We start from the raw sequence: 22,932 nt of genomic DNA on the forward strand, positions 1-22,932 counted from the left end.
TTTTTTTTTTTTTTTTTTTTTTTTGGTGGTGGGGTTGCAGGGGGCAGCCACACACTCCTCTGAGACACTAATAGAGACACTATGAACTTCCTTCCCAGAAAAATGTAGCTATGCACATTATACACACAATATTTGGCATGGAATTTCAGGGTATTTACCCCCTAAATTCCTGAAACCCAAGTAACTGATTACAGACATTGAATATCAGGTTAAGGCCTCCTGAATTTAAAGACCTCCTCTTAATCTACCTAGCCTTCCGTTGCTATTTTAAGCTGATATATGTGTGTGTGTTTTTTTTAATGATGGCTGTAAGTTTGCTTATTCTATAGTTGAAGATGCCCAAATACAAAAAATATTGAGATTATAACCATGCGCCACATAACAATATTTCAGAGAAAAATCGACCACATATATGAGGAAAGTCCCATAAGATTCTAATACTGTATTTTTACTGTACCTTTCCTATGTTTAGGTATGTTTAGATACACAAATACTTATCATTATGTTACACAATTGCCTACAGTATTTAGTGCAGTCACACGCTGTACAGGTTTGTAGCCTAGAAGCAATAGGCTATATCATACAGTCTAGGCGTATAGTAGGCTGTACCATCTAGGTTTATGTAAGAACACTTTATGATGTTTGCACAACTATGGAATCACCTAATGATGCATTTCTCAGAATGTATCCCTGTTGTTAAGTGATGCATGAAGCTATATACTTTTTTAAATGTGTGGACTAAAAAAGATAGAAGAAAATACACCAAAATATTCAGTGTGCTATTGTTAACAGGTGATGGGATTTCAGTTAATTCTTATAACAAAAAATAATACTTATGTTATTTTCTAAAATTTCTGGATATGACATATTTCTTTCATATCAAAGACATAATTTTAATGCTTACACCAACAAGGAAAATGATTAAATTATGTCATATACATCCTCATACCAGACAATACAGCCAACTAAATTTCTTTAAAGTAAGCATATATGTACTCATTTATACACAGTTACCTGTACAAACATGCAAAAGGTAGGAAGACATGCAACCAACTTAACAATGATTAAGGGTGGAATTTGAAGGTGAGGAATGGTGCTTCTATTTCTTTATAAAATTGAGGAGGATATGCGTATGTGCACATTATCCCCCCCATATTCTTATTCTTTTTCTAACTACTAAGATATGGTATATAAGAATTTGCTCGTCAATGGCTACTCAGTATCTCCTATATGCTTTGGCACCTTGCTAAATAACCTTCACAAATTAGTCCATTGGTTCAAATGCCAACACATCTAAAACTGTCCTGTTCCTTAAATAGATTTTACTTTGTTCCAGATTACAGAATCAAAAAATGAGTAATAAGATTCAAAGAAAGGACTGCAAGAAAATTTTATTCCTCCTGCCTCTATTAGTCCATTTTCACACTACTATAAAGAACTACATGAGACTGGGTACTTTATGAAGAAAGGAGGTTTAACTGTCTCACAGTTCTGCAGGCTATACAGGAAGCATGGCTGGGAGGCCTCAGGAAACTTTACAACCATGGCAGAAGGTGATGGGGAACAAGCACATCTTACCATGACGAAGCAGGAGAGAGCAAAGGGGGAAGTGCTACACACTTTTAAACACCAGATCTCTTACAAACTCACTCACTATCACAAGAACAACAAGGGGGAAATCCACTCTCATCCAATCACCTCCTACCAGGTCCCTCCCCCAACACTGGGAATTACAATTTGACATGAGATTTGAGTGGGGACACAGAGCCAAACCACATCACTGCCTTTCAACACTGAACTAGTTTGAGGTCACTTGTTAAAGAGAAAGAAAATCACATATTTATCATATTATTGTAAAGACTACAACAATTCAATATATACGGAGTTGGAGCAAACCAGTATTTTTCAAGCGGTTATGGTTTTGCCTCTATAGGGCATTTGGCAATGTTTAGAGACATTTTTGTCTGTCACAAGTGGGTTGGGTGAAGGTAGTGGCATCTAGTGGGTAGAATCCAGGTATGTTGCTAACATTTTACAATGCACAAGACAGCCCTTTCCCCAACACAGAGAAAATTATCCTGGCAAAAAAATGTAAATAGTGCTGAGATTGAGAAACTCTGGTCTAAACCATGAGTCTCTGCAACAATTAAGTATCTCAAACATATATGCACCATGTTGGCCGGGCGCGGTGGCTCACGCCTGTAATCCCAGCATTTTGGGAGGCCGAGGCGGGCGGATCACGAGGTCAGGAGATCGAGACCATCCTGGCTAACGCAGTGAAACCCCGTCTCTACTAAAAATACAAAAAATTAGCCGGGCGAGGTGGTGGGTGCCTGTAGTCCCAGCTACTCAGGAGGCTGAGGCAGGAGAATGGCTCCAGCAGTAAACCTGCTGAGAGTCGTGCCACGACACTCCAGCCTGGGCGACAGAAAGACTCTGTCTCAACATATATATGACATATATGCACCATGTTAAAGATAGGTATGATCAGACCACTGATGGTTATTGGCTTAGAGTGGAGCCCAATCTGGTTGCTCTTTTCTGAGAATAGATGGGTTAACAGTAGTCTGAGATTCCTATAACTTCAGCAAAGTAGTCAGCCTACTTTGATTAGTTTCATGTCATAACTGTTTAGGCCCCTTCTGATCATTTCTGAGTACTGATAGCCTTCACACCTCTATTGAAAATTTTGGAACCTGATAAAATACATTTTCTAATTCTCTAATTGGTCCACAAGTGCATACCATCTGTCTTTAACTAGATGCTTCTTGACACTGATATCAAGGTCTATGTCATATTCGTTTTCATATACTGTACATCCACTACACCTAGAAGAGTATTATGCAGAGAATAGATGCTTTAAAAAGTTGTTGTGGAATTAAATGGAAAGAAATGAAAAAAATCACATTTACAATAAAGACACAGATGCTTCTTCAAAAGACTTTGGTCATTTTAACTAAACCCTTTCTTTCTTGTTCATTAGAATTAGGCCCAGAGAACAATTCTTGTGATTGCTTCTTCTACAGCAGCATGAGCAACACCTGGGAATCTGTTAAAATTTCACATTTTCATGCTCCACCCAGATCTACAAGTAAGAAATGCTGGAGATGGAGCTCAGTAATCTTAATTTCTGACACACCTGAAAGCTTGGAAAAACACTGCTCTATCATTTCCTTAACATACAATTTCCTCAGTTATACATCATCTGCTATTCATTCATTAATCCATCAAATACTTAGTGCATGACTAATATACACTAGGCATTGCATTGAGACATTCCTGTATAATCTCTTAATACTGGGGTTTTTTTAAATTATCATTTTTTGGAAAAAAAGACTATTCAACTGAAGTTGGAAAAACCTGCCACCTATTTTTAGAAATAATTTTTTTAGAATACAGCCATATCTATTTGTTAACACATTATCTATGGCTACAAATGGTTTCAATGGAGACCATGTGGCCTGCAATACCTAAACTATGTACTATAATATTTGTCTATTTACGAAAAAAAAAAAATCGCTGATTCCTAACTTAGATTACTAAATCTAGCTAAGTCTCTAACTGCCTCATATTTGCCCTGCTGGCATTCTGTAACAGCAGCAGCAGCAGCAGCAGCAATGGTTAAAAACAATCACAGTAACAACAGTAATAGTAATAACAGCTAACACTTATGTAGTACTTGGGCAAGCAATATTAAAAGCACTTTCTTCTACATATTAGCTCATTTTAATCCTCACAACCTATGAGGTATGTGCTATTATCCCCCCAAAAATGAGGAGCACAGAAAAGTTAAATAATTTGCCCAAGGATACACAGTTAATAAATAGCAGAATCAGGAGATGATCCCATTGGTCTGGCTCCAAAATATACCTTCTTATTCACTATTCTACACTTATTATAATATTTCTGTCCCATATGACTAAGGCATAGATATCATCTGCTTGCATGTTATATGAAGAGGTGCCTATATATCATAGTACTAACAGCAACATTTTCCAATTTCCCCCTCCCTTAGCCCCCAATCCCCAACCCCCAACCCCGAGTTTTTACATCCCAGAAGCACTCTTGTATTCACTCTTTAGGACCTCTTCCTTTTATAAGCTCTTAAGGAATGTTTACCTGAGTTCAAAAAAATAATAAAAATTCTTAACAATGGTTCTCAATCCTTGTTTTTAAGTCATGGATGCCTGTGAAATGTGACGAAACTATGGACTCCTTTTATGAAGAAACATAAAACATTTTGTAAATAAATTTCAAGGTCTTATGGACGCTAGATCAAGAACATTTTGCATATCTCAATGCAGTTCTCCTCAGCTGTAGTGCTGCAAAAGGATAGTATGTTGTGATTCAATAATCAAGCTTTACACACACACATTTGGACTAGTCAAATTTACCCATTTGAGAGTCAGTTTCTGCACCTAGATTTAGCTATATCACGTGGTTCTATGACACTGTGGGAGGAAACCAATGGGGATGGGGACATGAAACAGATCAATGCTAACTATTCTAACCGCTACTGGGCTCCTCAGCATTAGTGCTTATCAAATGCACAAATTCAAGTTGGAGGGGTAAGGAGGAGATAATTTGCTCATGGCTTGTTTTTCCTTTTACCTTTATCAATTAATTAAAATATGGAAAGTTGAAATAAATTATTTATTTAACTAAACTGGCATTTTGTATTGGGCACAGAATTGGAACATGTTTCTAGAACACTGTAAGGATGCCCCTTATTCTCTCCAATTTTTTCTGAAAGCTGAATATGCATCCATAATGAGAAAATAAATAAGTCATAGCAAATTACACGTTGTTAAAAGTTAAGAAATACCAGAAATATAACAAGTTCCAGAAAATAACACAATATTTTGCAAATTATGTCTTAATTTTTTTCAAAAAAGTTGTTTAAAAATTATATAATAGGTGAGTCAAGAAAAACGCATATTAGAAAATCTGGTTTCTAGCCTCAGCCTCTTTTTACCTTAACTTTGTTCATTTGTAAAAATTAGACAACCAGTCAAAACAATATAAAAGAGTTCTATCAACTTTAATTTTTTTTTTTTGCTGCTACCAGAATAGTAGGTAGATTTTTACAAGAAAAGAGATTAAGGAGAATACTATGGAGGAAAAAAAAAATAATGTACTGTTGAAGAATCTACATCTATAATCTAACTCCAACTTGTTAAGGTAGAGGAGCAACAACATCGGGGGCAGACACTAAAATTCCATCTCAATGTTGCTCTGACTTCAGATGCAGTTGAATATATAAACTCTTTAAATTTTCCAACAGTATACTCCTTGGCCAATTTTAAGACTTCTCTTGGTTTTCTAATAGGTTGATCCAGGATAGGAAATGTTTCTTAAATTTCTGAAAACTCTCTGAAGAAAAACACAGTGGTTATCATAGAATAAAATAAGGTAGTTCCTTTGGTCTAAGAGATGCTTTATCTTATGATTTATCCAAAGAGAACTAAAAAACACTCAGTAAAATGCATTGACTCTGGACTGAAGAAGGGGATTTTTAAAAGTAGGGGGAAAAGATAAAACAATATAAAATACCTTATGGTCTATATAAATGCACAAATACCACGGTTATGACAGAATCACAGTAGCATGTTGTCCCATTTTGGACATAGTCCTTTTTGTCATCACTGAATAAGTTCATTAAATGGGAGATTCCTTTTCCATTCCCTCCATGCTGCACCTATAATTTTGAGCAAGCTGCTTAAAGATACATACATCCATTTATATATTTGTAACTTTTGGTCTTCTCTAAATCTCTTTTTAAAAGCTGTAAGTTAGACAGCTGCTGGTGAGACTGCAGAGAAAAGGGAAGCTTATACACTGCTGGTGGGTATGTAAATTAGCTCAGCCACTAAGAAAAGCAGTTTGGTGATTTCTCAAAGAACTTAAAACACAACTACCATTTGACCTAGCAATCCCATTATTGGTTACAAACACAAAGGAATATAAATCATTCAACCATAAAAACACATGCACCAGTATGTTCACTGCAGGACTATTTACAATAGCAAAGATATGGAATCAACCCAAATGCTCATCAATGGAAGGCTTGATAAGGAAAACGTGGTACATCTACACCAGGGAATACTATGCAGCCATAAAAAGGAATGAGATCACGTCCTTTGCAGGAACATGGATGGAATTGGAGGACATTATCCTTAGCAAACTAATGCAGGAAGAGAAAACCAAATGCCACACATTCTCACTTATAAGAGGAAGCTAAATGACAGGAACACATGGACACATAGAGGGAAAAAATAAATGCTGGGACTTATCTGAAGGTGCAAGATGGGAGAAGGGTGAGGACTGAAAAACTAGAAAAACTACCTATCAGGTCCTATGCTTATTATCTAGCTAACAAAATAATATGTACACCAAAGCCCTGTGATATAGTTTATATATTTGTCCCTGTCGAAATCTCAAGTTGAATTGTAATCCCCAGTATTGGTGGTAGGGGCTGGTGGGAGGTGACTGAATCATGAGTGTGGATTTCTCATGAATGGTTTAGCATCATCCTCTTGGTGCTGTTCTCACTATAGTGAGTTCTCGCAAGATTTCGTTGTATAAAAATGTGTGGTATCTCTCCCCCCGCCCCCCGTTCCTGCTCTTGCCATGTGGTGTGCCTGCTCCACCTTCAGGTTCTGCCATAATTGTAAGCTTGCTGAGGCCTCCCCAGAAGCCAAGCAGATGACGGCACCATGCTTCCTATGGTGCTGCATCCTTCCTAAAGGCTGCAGAACTGTGAGCCAATTAAACCTCTTACTTTTATAAATAGCCCAGTGTCAGGTATTTATTTATAGGAGTGCAAGAACTGACTATACAGAAAACTAGTACAGAAGAATCGGGCATTGCTATAAAGATACATAAAATATGGAAGCGACTTTGGAACTGCACAATGAGCAAAGGTTGGAAGAAATTAGAGGACCCAGAAGAAGATAGAAAGATGAAGGAAAGTTTAAAATTTCTCAGAGACAGGATAAATGGCTCTGATCAAAATGCTGACAGTTACACGGACAATGAAGTCCAGGCTGAGGAGGACTCAGATGGAAAGGAGGAACTTATTGGGAACTGGAGCAAAGGCCACCCATGTTATGCCTAAGCAAAGACCTTGGCTGCATTCTGTTCATGTCCGGGAGATCTGTGGAAGCTTGACTTGAGAGTGATGATTTAGGGTATCTGGTTAAAGAAATTTCTAAGCAGCAAAGCATTCCAGATGTGACCTGGCTGCTTCTAATAGCCTATGCTCAATGAGGCAGCAAATAAATGACTTAAGTTGGAACTTATATTTAATGGGAAAGCAGAGTGTAAAAGTTTAGAAAATTTGTAGCCTGGCCATGTGGTAGAAAAGAAAAGCCCATTTTCAGGAGAAGAATCAAAGTGAGCTGCAGAGCAACCTCTTTCTAGAGAAATGTGCATAACTAAACAAGAGCCAAGTACTAATGGCCAAGACAATGGGAAAAAAACTTAGAAGGCATTTCAGAGAACTTCGAGGCAGCCCCTCCCATCTTTCTGTGGGCTAGAAAGAAATGGTTTCAGGAGCCAGGCCTAGGGCCCTGCTTCCCTGCACAACATGCTCCCCATATCCAGGCCACTCCAGCTCCAGCCTCAGCTCAGACGACCTCAGGTTTGGCTCTGGTGGCTACTTCAGAGGGTGCAAGTCATAAGCCTTGGTGGCTTCCACATTGTGTTAAGCCTCCAGGCACACAGAGTATAAGAGTGGTGGGGGCTTGGCAGCCTCCACCTGGATTTCAGAGAATATATGGGAAAGCCTGGGTGTCCAGGCAGAAACCTACTGCACAGATGGAACCCCCACACAGAACCTGTATTAGGACAGTACATAGGGAAAATGTGGGGTCAGAGGCCCCATGCAGAGTCCCTACTAAGGCACTGCATAGTGGAGCTGTGGGAAGGGAGCCACAATACTCCAGGCCCCAGAATGGTAGAGGCACCCTGCACCTGAAAAAGCCACAGGCACTCAACAACCTGTGAGAGCAGCCACAGGGGCTGAACTCTACAAAGCCACAGGGGCAGAGCTGCCCAAGGCCTTGGGAGCCCAGTCCTTACAGGACTTGCATGGGGCCTGTAGCCCCCCTTTTTTGGACAATTTCTCCCTTTTGGAATGAAAATGTTTACCCAATACTTAAACTCCATTGTATCTTGGAAGTAAATAACTTGTTTTGACTTTATAGGCCCAGAGGTGGAAGGAACTTATTTCCAGAAAAGAATTTGAATTTGGGACTTGAGAATTTTGAGTTAATGCTGGAATGAGTTAAGATTTTGGTGGGGATTACTGAAAAGGGATGCTTGTATTTTGAAATGTGATAAGGAAATGAGATTTGGGAAGGGCCAGGGACAGAATAAGTTTGTACATTTGTCCCTGCCCAAATATCATATTGAATTGTAGTTCCCAGTATTGGAGGTGTGAAGCCTATTTGGAGGTGATTGTATCATGGAGGTGAATTTCTCATGATGGTTTAGCACCATCACCTTGGTGCTGCCCTCATGATAATGAGTGAGTTCTCATAAGTTCTGGCTGTTAAAAAGTGTGCGGCACCTCCCTCTATCTTGCTCCTGCTCTGGTCATGTGACATGTCTGCTGCTCTTTCGCCTTCCACCATGATTGTAAGTTTCTTGAGGCCTTTCCAGAAGTTGAACAGATGCCAGTACCATGCTCCCTGTAAACCTGCAGAACCATGAGCCAATTATACCTCCTTTCATTATAAATTAGCCAGTCTCAGGTATTTCTTTATAGCAATGCAAGAATGGCCTACTACACACAGCAATTTATCTATAGAACAAACTTGCACATCTACCTCTGAAACTAAAAGTTAAAAATAAATAAATAAATAAATGAAAGCTATAAGCTAGAGATCAGCTTGTGTTACACAATTGCCTATAAATCTCACATCTTCAATTTTCCACATACAATAGTCAGGAAAATTTCATCTGAGGTTCAACAATTGGTAAAAAAGTGTTTGGTGGTGATATTTACATGATTTATTTATATACATAAATTTATATCACATGCTAAAATTGAAACATATTCATCCTTCATCTTTTAACAATTCTACCACATTAAAGGAAAAAATTAGATCAAATCTAGGCCACAGAATAATGAAAGGCTGAATTATCTAGAAGGTTGACAGTTAAATGCCCTCTTTTAACAAAATTAAGTAACAATCTCTGGGCAGTTCACATCTACATATAAAAAAAATGTGAAGTTTGTTCCCACTGATACTGCTCCAATTAACAGGTTATAAATACATGACGTAGTATATAAAACTTACTCCGAACTAGAATGTAGTTATAAAGGCTACTATGTTACCAACCGCACAGATAAACAAATAGGTCAGTTAGGGCTTAAAAAGGACTTCTGTTTGGAAGATATATTGTGAGAGTTTTAAAGTCTATAAACTGCATATATATCCTGTGCAATGTGCCAGAAAATGTATCAACCAATTAATTTACATTAGGGAAAACTGTAAAGCTTGCTAGATTAGAAAAATATACAGGTTTTAATGACTTTTCTTCCAATATGTTCCAATTATCATATCCTGACATATTAATGGATACTAGGTAGCAACATAAATATGTTTCATTTTCTTTACCAAAAAAAATCTACCTATTTAGATTGATAAAAGCCTCAAAGGACATTTATTCATGAAAGTTATCTCTAGTAGTTAAAATGTCACATGCAGAAATCATTTAGAATGCAAGGATATGACTTCCAAATGTCTTTGAATCCTTCACATAAATATGCATGCATACCATTTATAATAGTAGCCTTGATGAGAACATGCTGTAACTGGCTGTGAGAAATGCTTAAGAGGCTTATATTAAAACAGAATATAGAATGGTGGTTAGAAATCACAAAACAGGTGACACCTTATTCTGATAACCTGGTGATAAAAAGTGTAGGCTATGATGTATAGATGGTAATAGTGTTACTACTTTAGGATAAAAGTAAAACAATATTTATATGGAATTATAAAGCATTATGGAGAGAATCTAATATAAAATTAAAAGTTAATATCTGTAGGTCAAGGAAATGCATGTTTATTATAATTCACAGACAGACTCATGTATATAAAATATAAGAACTCAAGAGAATTACCCAGAAGTTTAATATATTTAATCCCAAAGTGCTGGAATTACAGGCGTGAGCCACCGCGCCCGGCAGGATGAGGTATAATTTTTATAAAAAACATTCAATCTGAGCCACATGTAGGCTCTGCAGAGAATAAAAATATATGTAAGGCTGCCAATCTCAGCCTTAAGATTACAACTATCTTTGAAGAAAAATGTTTTCTTTGTCTAAGATTCAATACATAAGATCACATTCTGAAATTTTATATCTGTACACGACAAACAAAACTTGTTAATGTCTTTTCCCTTCAAAAGAAATAAACAAAAACAAAATGCATTTTTTAATGTATGAATTAGAAATAGAGGGATTTAGTGGAAAAAAGAGAAATAGGGTTAAACATTCCATTTTTGTAAAACACTAGTAAGGAGGCCAGTGAGCTTTAGATCACTTCCCAGTGATCTGTTCATTCTGTTTCTGTTCCTTGCCCTAAGCTCCACAGGAGTGAGTAGCAAGTGGCAACATAAGAGAAAACATGGTGTGTCTCCTTTGAATCAGGCAATGACACAGGAAGAGGGAAAGAGTAACTAAGAAAACCATAGAACTCCCCCACTTGTATTAAGTTGATAGAAGGACCTCTGGTTCCTAGGGAACATGGCACTCCCCATTTACTCCTACTTTGACAAGTAATCAGAAGAGGAAGAGCTTGTCTAGAAATACACAGATCTATCATATTCGGAAATAAGTTACTTCCAAATTTATAACATTCCCACCTAAAGTCATAAAATCACATATTTAGGAAATGCAAATTTGAGAATTTGAGAATTACCTACTTCCAGTGGTAAACCAAACTAGACACTGTGAAGAGACTTCCAATTAATACCAAAACTAGGTCTTGGATGAAATAATTGTTATTGAACCAATGACACTGAAGGAAGGGGAATGTCCATGGGAAACACCGATCCCCATGTACATACAATACAAACCCTAACCTGAAATAAAAGCTTTGAGCAATAAACACTGAAATAAAAAAAAAAAAAAATCTTGTGACATTATCACTATCTGGAGGTTGTATTGCATTATTAAGTGATGACATCCAAAGGGAACTAAAATTATCCTAATTCTGTAGTGCCTTGAAGATGAAGCAAACACAAATAATCCCTGAAGAAAGGCACTCCCAATTTGGGTCCCCAGATTAAAATCAATCAAATATAAACTCTCAGCTAAGGAAAAGCATTGCACACACACACATACAAATCATTGAGATGAATCAGTAGAAGCAATACATGGCAATATTATATCGTTATGAAGTTTAAATATTAGAGTTATCAGAAAGGGAATGTAAATATCTATATATGAAATGATTAAATAGAATAAATAATTTCAAAAATGAACAAGTAAAAAAATATATCAAGAGTGACAAGGAAGATGGTGAGTAGAACTTCTACAAATGAAAGATAATATTGAAGAAAGAAAATGAATGGGTTACAGGTGAAGAGAATTAATACGCTGGAATACAGATCTTAATTATGTACCCAGAATGAAGCCATGAAGACAAGAAGATAGCAAATAATGAAAAAGAGATTGAGAGATATAGAAGAGAGAATGCTAAGTTCTAAAACATACCTACTTAGGGTTCCAAAAAGGCGAGAAGAGAAAAGGAAGAAAAAACAATACTTATAAAGATACTGGCTGATAAATTTCCAAAACAATAAACAACATAAATTTACAGACAGAAAAAGCACAATGTATTTATTTGAACCACAGGACAATGTAGGTCTAAAATGGTTGAATAATGTTAATTTCATATGGTTCAACCTATACTAAGCAAGATAAATACAAAGAAATTAACACCTAAGATTCACTGTAGTAAAAATATAGAATACAAAAGACAAACTACATTAAAAACAATGTGAGAGAAAAAAATATATCTTTGTAACTTGTCATAATAAAAAAATGACAAAGTAGGCTGACACTGAACTTTTCAGCAGCAAAAATGGAACACAAATGACAATGGAATAAAATTTTAAAGTATTGAAAAAAAATTGTCAGCCTAGCATTGTTTACTCAGTAAACTTCCACTCAAGAGAAAAAAGAAGAAAAAGTTATTTTCAGATACACACAACTAGGAAGCATTTGCCACCAGTAGATGTAAACTAGAGGAATTATTCTTAAATGCTTATATTAAAAAATATTTAAAAGATGAATACTTAATTCATGGAACTTCAGCCTAATAATTGCCAAGGGCAGGGGAGGGGAGAGATGATCTAAATATAATCCAGAGAAAGCAAAATAAAGGAGATAATAAAGAGCAGAAAATAATGAATTAGGACACAAAGCTACAACTGAATAAAAAAATCCCAAATTTGATTCCTGAAAAACAGAGAGAGGGAGTAAAACTTGCCCAAAGTTACATGGCTAATAAACAGAAAAGTCAGGACTTAAATCTAAGCAGTCTTGTCTCTATACTTCAGGTGTACTATATGACCTCCCAAAAAAAGCTAAGCATAAAAAAAAAAGATTGCTCTATTTGACTATATTAATCTTCATGACCTTTATGTATCATAAAAACCATAAGACAAAATACATCCAACACATATAACTGAAAAAAGATCACTAATCAGAATATATTTTAAAACTCCTACAAATCAGTAAGAAAAAGACAACAACCCAATAGACAAATGGGCAAAAGTCAAAAATGAGAGGGTGGAGCAAGATGGTCAAACAGATGCCTCTAGTGATCACCCCTCCCACAGGAACACCAAATTTTAACAACCAACTACACACAAGAAAAGCATCATCATAAGAAGCAAAAATCAGGTAAGCAATAACAGTACCAGGCTGCAACTTCCTATCACTGAAGGAGGCACTGAAGACAGTCTTGAATCGTCAATGCCACCCCTCCCCAATTCCATGGCAGTGGCCATGTGGTGTGGAGAGAGAAATCGATGCATTTGAGACAGTGAGAGCATAGCAACTGGGGGATGTAGCATTGAACTCGGTGCTGCCCTGTCAGTGGAGAGCAAAGCTATGCTAGGCTCAGTTGGCACTGAGGAACATTTGGACCAGCCCTAGCAAGAAAGGAATGGCCCATTCCAGCAGTTGGAACTCGAGTGTCTCAGCAAGCCTTGTCACAATGGGCTAAAGTGCTCTGGAGTTCTAGATAAACTTGAAAGGCAATCTAGGACACAAGGACTGTAATTCCCAGGCAAGTGCTAATGCTGGGCTGGGCTTAGAGCCCATGGACTAGGGCAGCACATGACCTAGGGAGAAACCAGCCTGGACAGCTAAGGGAGTGCTTATGCCACCCCTTGCCAAACCCTAGGCCATGCAGCTCACAGCAACAAAGGTGACTAATTCCTTCTGCTTGATAAGAGGAGAGCAAAGAGTACAAGGACTTTGTCTTTCATCTTGGATAGCAGCTCAGCCACAATAACATAGGACACCAGGCAGAGTCATGAGGCCACCATTCTAGACCCTAACTCCCAGAAAACATTTCTAGACATACCATGGACCATAAGGGAACCCGTTGCCTTCAAAGGAAGGACCCAATCCTGGCAGGGCTCATTACCTGCTAGTTAAAAGCCCTTGGCTACAAAATAATCAACAGTAATACCCAGGAAGTATGCCATGAGCCTTGGGTGAGATTCTGAGACATGCTGGCTTCAGGTGAGACCCCGTACATTCCCAGCTGTGGTGTCCACGGCAAAAGACTTCTGCTTGAGAAAAGCAGAGAGAAAAGTAAAGGGGACTTTGTGTTGTGTGTTAAACACCAACTCAGCCACAGGGGTGCAGAGCACCAAGCAGGCTCTTGGGGACCCAAGTCGAGGCCTAGGCTCTTAGAAAGCCTTTCTGGACCTACCCTCAGCCAGAGGGGAGCCCATTGCCATGAAGGGTAAGGCCCAGGCCTGGAAGCATTCAACACAAGCTTACTGAAGAGTACTGGGGTTTAAGTGAACATCAGGGGTGGCCTGGCAGAACTCCCAGTGGACCAGTGGCTGTGGTGGCCACTGGGAGAGGCTGGGATAAGTCAAATTATTCTTGTTTGCAGATGATATAATTTTATATTTGGAGAAACCTAAAGACCCCATCAAAAAACTATTAGACTGACAAATTCAGTAAAGTTGCAGGGTATAAAATCAACATACAGGCCGGGCGCGGTGGCTCATGCCTGTAATCCCAGCACTTTGGGAGGCCGAGGCGGGCAGATTCCGAGGTCAGGAGATCGAGATCGAGACCATCCGGGCTGACACGGTGAAACCCCATCTCTACTAAAAATACAAAAAATTAGCCGGGCAAGGTGGCGGGGTCCTGTAGTCCCAGCTACGCGGGAGGCTGAGGCAGGAGAATGGCGTGAACCCTGGGGGGCGGAGCCTGCAGTGAGCGGAGATCGCGCCACTGTACTCCAGCCTGGGCGACAGTGAGACTCCGTTTCAAAAAAATAAAATAAAATAAAATAAAAAATAAAATAAAATCAACATACAAAATTAGTAGCATTTATATATGTCAACACTGAAAAATCCGAAAAAGAAATTTTAAAAAGTAATCTCAATTAGAATACCCACAAATGCAATTAAATACCTAGGAATTAGCTTAATCAAAGAAGTGTACCATTCCTACAATGAAATCTATAAAACACTGATGAAAGATATTGAAGAGGACATAAAGAAATGGAAAACTATTTCATTTTCATGGTCTGGAAGAATCAATATTGTTAAAATGTCCATACTATGCTAAGCAATCTACAGATTTAATGCAATCTATATCAAAATATCTATGGCATTCTTCAGAGAAACAAAAACAATCCTAAAATGTATATGGAGCCACAAAAGACCCAGAATAGCCAAAGCTATCCTGAGCAAAAATAATAAAACTGGAGGAATCACATTACCTTACTTCAAATTATACTACACAACTATAGTCACCAAAACAGCATGGTACTGGCGTAAAAACAGACACATAAACCAAAAAAAACAGAATAGAGAACCCAAAAACAAATCCACACGCCTACAGTGAACTCATTTTGGAAAAAGATGCCAAGAATATACACTGGGTAAAAGACAGTCTTTTCCATAAAGAGTGTTGGGGTAACTGGATATCCATATGCAGAAAAATGAAACTAGACCCCTATCTTTTGCAGTATATAAAAAGCAAATAAAAATGAATTAAAGAATTAAATCTAATGCCTCAAACTATGAAACTACTATAAGAAAACATTGGAGAAAACCTCCAAGACACTGGTCTGGGCAAATATTTCTTAAGCAATGCCCCACAAGCACAGGCAACTTAAAGCAAAAATGGACAAACGGAAACACATGAAGTTAAAAAGTTTCTGCACAGCAAAAGAAACCATAAACAAAGTGAAAAGACAACCCACAGAATGAAAAAGAATATTTGCAAACTACTCATCTGACAAGGAATTAATGACCAGAATATAGAAGTAGCTCAAACAACTCTACAGGAAAAAAATCTAATGATATGACTAAAAAATGGACAAAAGATCTGAATAGACATTTTTCAAAAGAAGACATACAAATGACAAGGAGACATATAAAAAGGTGCTCAACATCACTGATCATCAGAGAAATGCACATCAAAACTACAATGAGATATTTTATTACCCCAGTTAAAATAACTTTTATTCAAAAGAAAGGCACTAGCAAATGCCGGCAAAGATATGGAGAAAAGGGAACTCTTGAACACTGTGGGTGTGAGTGTAAATTAGTACAACCACTGTGGAGAACAGTTTGGAAGTTCCTCAGAAAAGTAAAAATAGAGCTACCATACAATCCAGCAATCCCACTGCTAGGTATATACCCAAAAGAAAGGAAATCAGTATATCAAAGGGATAGCTACATACCACATTTGTTGCAGCACTGTTCACAATAACCAAGATTTGGAAGCAACCTCAGTGCCCAGCAACAGATAAATGGATAAAGAAAATGCAGTACAGTTACACCATGGAGTAATATTCAGCCATAAAAAGAATGAGATCCTGGCTGGGTGGGGTGGCTCATGCCTGTTAATACCAGCACTTTGGCCAAGATGCTGAAACTCCATCTCTACTAAAAATACAAAAATTAGCCGGGCATGGTGGCACGCACCTGTAATCCCAGCTACTCAGGAGGCTGAGGCAGGAGAATCACTTGAACCCGGGTGGCAGAGGTTGCAGCGAGCCGAGATCGCACCACTGCACTCCATCCTGGGTGACAGAGCAAGACTCCATCTCAAAAAAAAAAGAATGAGATCCTGACATTTGCAACAACATGACAACATGGATGAAACTGGAGGTCATTATATTAAGTGAAATAAGCCAGCCACAGAAAGACAAACAATGCATATCCTCACTTATTTGTGGGAGTTAAAAATTAAAACAATTAAACATATGGAGACAGAGAGTAAAAGGATGGTTATCAGAGCCTGGGGAGGGTTTTGAGGGGGCAGTGGGTAAGTGGGAATGGTCAATAGGTACAAAATCTAGTTAGAAAGAATGAATAAAATCTAGTATTTGATATCACAACAGAGTGACTAAAGTCAATAATGATTTAATTGTACATGTTAAAATGAAGAGTATAATTGGATTGTTTTCAACACAAAGGATAAATGCGTGAGGGGATGGATACTCCATTTACCATGATGGATTACACTTTGCATGCCTGTATTAAAGTATCTCATATACCCCACAAACATATATGCCTCCTATGTACCCACAAAAAATAAAAATTTTTAAAAATGTGTAAAACAAAAAAAGACACAAACAAATATTCCCTGAAGATAAAACATGAATGGTCAGTAAACATATGAGAAGAGGTTCAACTTCATAGGTAATTAGAGAAATGAAAAATAAAAATCCAATGCAATGATAATTTATGTGAGTTAGATTGACAAAAAAATTTTAAATGTTGGCAAATATGTAAAGCTTTGGGTATTCTTATATACTGATAAAAGGTTATAATTGGTACAGCCCTCTAGAGAAATAAATGAACACGATGTTGTAAAGTGTTAACATTCATGTGTCTCAGGACTTGGGAATTCCACTCCTGGATATGTTTCTGAGAGAAATGCTTGAAAATATATAACTTGAAACATACACAAGGGTGTTAACTGCAAAAAACTGGAAACATCCTGTGTTCATCAACAGAAAAATGAAAAAATAGATTGCGGTGTGTTCACAATAACATACTATATAGTAATAAAAATTAACTAAAATTATATGCAATGACAATACTTTCCATCATGCTATTGAGTGGAGAAAGGAATTTATAGTATTGTTATCAAGCTCAAAAACAGGCCACACTGAATATATCACTTAGGTGGGTAGATAGGCAGGTAAATAGATTATTTAAAAAAATAGAATAAAGTATATATTTGCATATACTAAATCTTGAATAAATCTCATTTTTGCCTGCCTAATTTTCATCTGTTATTCAAGTATCACCTTTAGAAGGGACAAGAAAACCAATGGCAAACTTACCTGCAGAAACACTGGGGGAGTTCTCCTTGCCCATATAAAGGAAACAAAAATGGAGTGTTGCCATACCGCCCAAGACAGTGAAGAAAGTTTTTGGTAGCTTTGAGACCATCTATGGTACTGCTGGCTGTCTCTGATGTCATTGCAATTGAATGCAGGACAATATATTGGAGGTTGGGGGTTAATTTTTGAGTCTTTAAATATTCATAAAATGTAATCTCTTCATATCCTATGAAAAGATGAAATTTTATCACTTAAAATCAGAACTAAACTTCTATTTAAAACCACCCCACAAAAAGGAGATGAAGTGTGCTTCAAAGACCTCACAAAGGACATAGGTGGTATTACACTTTGGACACTGATGGTTGATCTTAGAAAAAAATGGAAACAATCTCGCTCTCTTATTTGGAGTAATGGCACAATTTTTAAGCTTTAAATGATGAATTACGATTGAGCATTTCATGGATTTTAAAAAAACTAGAAAATATTAAATAACTCAATGGGTTGCCATAGTTGGCAATAATCTCACTTTATTGTCATGAAACCTGCAGGATAATGCCAATAATGGTACTGAAAATATTAAACAACTATGACAACATGGGAATGTATTGATTTAAGATGATAAATATGTGAGTTTTGTAAAACGTACACTTCTCACTAATACTCAGAAAATAAACTAAAAAATAATGAAATGAATTTCCGTGTGGCTACTAGAATCAGTCTTATGGCCACATAATCACATCAAAACATATGGGACCCCCAGAAGTTACTCCTTTAAACCAAGAGCAGAATATAATGTAATTGGACTGTTAGTGGTGGGAAATAAATCCCATGATAAAACACAAAAATTTTATGGAAATAATTTACATAAATAAAAATTATAAAAATTTATTGAGAGAATTGAATTTTACACAACCACTGTAGATAACAACATGACAGTACCTAGTAGACTTGAAACTTTAAGAGCAAGGATTAGACTTTCATTATTTCACAGAGGAAAAAAAATATCACTGCACTTCTTATTGTAACTTTATAAATAAATTATCAATAGTATATTCCAATTTTGGATAACATTTTCAGACCAATGGACTTAAAGTATATAACTCTGACACTAAAATGGCATATTCAATTTTTAACAGACAGTGCAGTAACTGGCCCCAGATCACACAATGAAATAGGTCAAAGCCAAGAATAGAAACCATGCCTTTTCTGAATCCAGTATTTTTCCCCATATACCATCTAGCCTTTTTTTTCAAACAAAATAGTTCAAGATTCTATGCAAAAGCAATCCTGGAAAATGACAAAATATATAGTACTTTTACTTATGAGAAAAAATAATGGAATCATGAAAAGGGATTATCATCTATGAAGAGCCAGTTGACAGTAGTATTTAAATAATAAGAATAAAAATTAAAATCTAGCATGCCACTTTAGCAATAATGAAAATATCTGCACTGTAGCCACATGGGGCTATGGAGCCCTTGAAATATAGCTAATAAGACTGAGAAACTGAATTTTTTATTTTATTTCATTTTAATTAATTTAAATTTAAATAGCTACATGTTACTAATGGCTAACCTATTGATTGTGCAGAGTTAGAATGCATTTTAAAACAGTAGTAAGTGTCTCACCAAATCAGAGCAAGCATATTAAAATAGTAAGAAATGTCAAATAATTGGAGAACACAACTTAATGAAAAAAATACCTTTATATTCATCAGGATATTTCTCATATTCCATACAAAATGTAAGAAATTTCATTAGCATTCGCTTTTCTACCATAGTAAGTTGTTTGCTATTAAAGACATCTGCTCTGGAACACGGAACCTGAAAAGTATTATGATTTTAAGTTAAGAAACTGCTTCCTAATGATATAAGTATTCCAAATTACACTTTTTTCCCCTTTACATATAATAGGATTATCGTTTCCATTCTAGCCAGGCTTTTTCACGTCACCTTCCATCAGTACTAATGGCATCTCTGCTAAACTTCAGAGCTAATTGTGAGCTTTCTTACTTAATTCTGCCAAGCTACTCCTCAGGCTATTAAAAGGCCAATAGCATGTCATCCTAACAGAGAAAAATTTAGCAGTGCTATCTAAAACAAACACTGTGGTTCTCCCCATGTACATGTTAGTACATTTTTATGCCTTTTCTCCAATTAATCTGCCTTTTGTGAGTTGATTTTTCAGTGAAACTTCAGAGGCTTAAGAAGGAGTGTTTCCCTTGGCCCCTACAGTTTTGGTGCTGTGAGCAGGATAGCAAAGCTCTGCTCTTCTAGAAGCTGCAGTGAAGAACCCAGGATCTGATCAGCTGTCATAAGGGTAAGAATTTTTTCCCAACCAGGCTCCGGGCCTCCTCCTCTGTGTGGAATCTGATCAAGTGGACAGTAAAAATCACCGTTTCTTTCTTTTCCCTCTCCAAAATCTTGATTAATGGGAGAAAAGGATTTGTGTGACTAGTCTTGGGTATAGTGACTCTGGTGTGCTTTTTGGTTTTTTGTGTGCTTTTTGGTACCAACACCAAGCTGCAAAGTAAGCCATGAGAAAATTAGCACTAGAAATTTTAATTAAACATTTACATTTGTAAATCACCACGGAGGACTGGAATTTACTGCTTTATGAGGAAAATAACAATCTTATTTGCTTATCTTTCCAAAACAAACCATAATAACTTAAGCTGATGCCGAATTACAATTCTTGATCAGCACAGTACCTGTTCCACTCGTCCTTCTCGAAATGCAAGAATCCTGGTAATATTTTTAAACTCTGCATATCGACTAACATTAGATTTGATTAGAAGATCAATTAGTAATCCTCGAGAATACAGCAGCTGTACAAAGAAAATATTTTACAAGATAAAAGTTGAAATAGTAGAAAAATTGGAAAACAATAAAGATACATAATTTTGCTATATTTTTGATTATCTGTAGAAAGAATCATACCTATTAATATTATAATACATAACACAATCTATTACAGGTTCAGAATTGATTAGCTGAAATTCAAAATTCAAAAAACTTTGCAATCCATAAGTTTTTACATAACATGTTTAGCAGCAAAACCTGATCCATACTGATAAGGCACTCTGGCTTTGTCCAAATTAACATAAATATTCATATATTTCACTGCAGAAATAATGTGTTTAGTTAGAGTTCCTCCTCAGACCCTGCTAATAATTTAACCTAACATATAACATATCAGCATATGTAATTCATTACTTTCTAAAATTTTTTTTTATCTTAATGACAGAGGACACCAGGCCCTGAGGGTTTTGGATAAGAATCTATAGTCTTACATAAAGCCAGGTGGTTATAAGAAGAAATCAGTCCAGTGAACCTCCCTACCCCATCAAAAAAAAAAAAAAAAATTTGTGATGCATTTACACTGAAAGAGTCAAATTATAAGTCCCTCTGTAATTCTAGAAGTCTGGGTTTATATGAGATATGTCTTTCTCAAAAAGTGAAGATGATGGTTATTGCTGGCATATATGGGAGAAATTGATTTAATCTTTCAATATCTCATAAGTAATATCAGAGAGGTAAAATCAATAATGTAAACAGTATTATCTAGTATGTTAACCATATGGTTAAATGCAACAGATTTGACTATTTCCTATATTAAGATACTCTTAATGCCTATAACTCAATAAGTATTAAAAATGAATATGTTACATCTATAATAAATAAATGGGAAAATTAGCTTTACTATACAAAGAAAAAGGAATCTCAAAAATCAATCTAAACCATTAGTCTGAGCAACTAATAAGTCAGTAAAGACTATCAGTAAATCAATACCATTCAAGTAAAATTTTATAAACCAATAGTTCAGCATCCTGCAAAACAAAATTGACATCACTTTTTTGAAACTAATCTGATCATCCTGATTAAATATGGCATGTTACTTCATTACCCTCTCCCTAACACACTACATTACTGAAAGAGATCATGTTTTAAAGAATATATTGCCAATTCTTAACTCTATAATAATGACAAAAAATAGTTACTTCAAAAATCATTTGTTTAGAAAGATACACATTTGAGATTCAAGGATCCCTGAATAGCCATAACAATTTCACAAACATTAAGATATAAAACATGAAAATGCATTTTTACTTAATAAGATCCAATAAAGCTTAAGGTTTAATGCCAGCTTGAAAAATAATGCATTTAAGATATCACAGAAGAACAAAAACAAATTTCAATTAAAATTATACTAGATTTTTGTTTCTGAAGCTCACAAATAATAAATGTGTACCATATTAGAATCTAAGCCTCTTTTTCTTTTTTTTGTTGAGACAGAGTCTCACTCTGCTGCCCAGGCTGGAGCCCAGTGGCTCAATCCTAGCTCACTGCAACCTCCGTCTCCTAGGTTCAAGCGATTCTCCTGCCTCAGCCTCCCGAGTAGCTGGGATTGCAGGCATGCACCACCACGCCCAGCTAATTTTTTGTATTTTTAGTAGAATACAGGGTTTCACCATGTTGGTCAGGCTGGTCTCGAACCCCTGACCTTAGGTGATCCGCCCGCTTCAGCCTCCCAAAGTGCTGGAATTACAGGCATGAGCCACCACGTTCAGCATAAGCCTCTTTTTTACTACCCTCTAACTGATCTACCACAGTGATGAGGGGCTAAAGAGCAGTGCAATTTGATTACAATAATGGAAATTAGATTTAATAATTAATAATTTTTCCTTCACTTAGCATGTTGGTTCCATAATTATTAAGAGTATGGACTTACTTAGAAATGAGCTTTCATTTTAAGAATTTCATCTTCGATCTTCTCTATTAGTCTGAGCAGTATGACACTATACGTATTTTATTTAACTAACCTACCCTTGAGCTATTACTTTTTAAAAGGCTGTATACATGAATGTGTCTTGTCAACTGTAAAGCCCCACAGTATTTGTTAATTATATCATGATGTCTTTGAGGTCGAACTCATATAGAAATGTCAAGTAGTTTGGAGATACTGAGTTGGACTTTAGAAAAGAGGTAGGTCTTTGGATGAGCACGGTGGCTCACGCCTGTAATCCCAGTACTTTCGAAGGCCGAGGCAGGCAGGTCACGGGGTCAAAAGATCGAGACCATCCTGGCCAACATGGTGAAACCCCATCTCTACTAAAAATACAAAAATTAGCCAGGCGTAGTGGCACGCGCCTGTAGTCCTAGCTACTCGGGCGGCTGAGGCAGGAGAATCACTTGAACCCAGGAGGCGGAGGTTGCAGTGAGCCAAGATGGCGCCACTGCACTCCAGCCTGGCAACAGAGCAAGACTCCATCTCCAAAAAAAAAAAAAAAAAAAAATAGGCATGGGCAAGGACTTCATGTCTAAAACACCAAAAGCAATGGCAACAAAAGCCAAAA

The 22,932-nt window shown here is 36.7% G+C and overlaps 1 protein-coding gene across 1 annotated transcript in view; it reads right to left on the reverse strand.

Moving 5' to 3' along the window:
- CHM (CHM Rab escort protein) overlaps positions 1-22,932 on the reverse strand; it is a 207,683-nt gene that overhangs the window by 97,783 nt on the left and 86,968 nt on the right. Inside the window, exons 6-8 of the mRNA XM_032756221.2 lie at positions 20,287-20,403; positions 19,279-19,399; positions 17,577-17,802 (exon numbers count right to left, since the gene is read on the reverse strand). Of these exons, the coding sequence (XP_032612112.1) occupies positions 17,577-17,802; positions 19,279-19,399; positions 20,287-20,403 (464 nt within the window). The remainder of the gene's footprint in view (positions 1-17,576; positions 17,803-19,278; positions 19,400-20,286; positions 20,404-22,932) is intronic.

Source organism: Hylobates moloch, unplaced genomic scaffold, assembly GCF_009828535.3.
Source record: "Hylobates moloch isolate HMO894 unplaced genomic scaffold, HMol_V3 SCAFFOLD_7, whole genome shotgun sequence".
Taxonomy (NCBI): Eukaryota; Metazoa; Chordata; class Mammalia; order Primates; family Hylobatidae; genus Hylobates; species Hylobates moloch.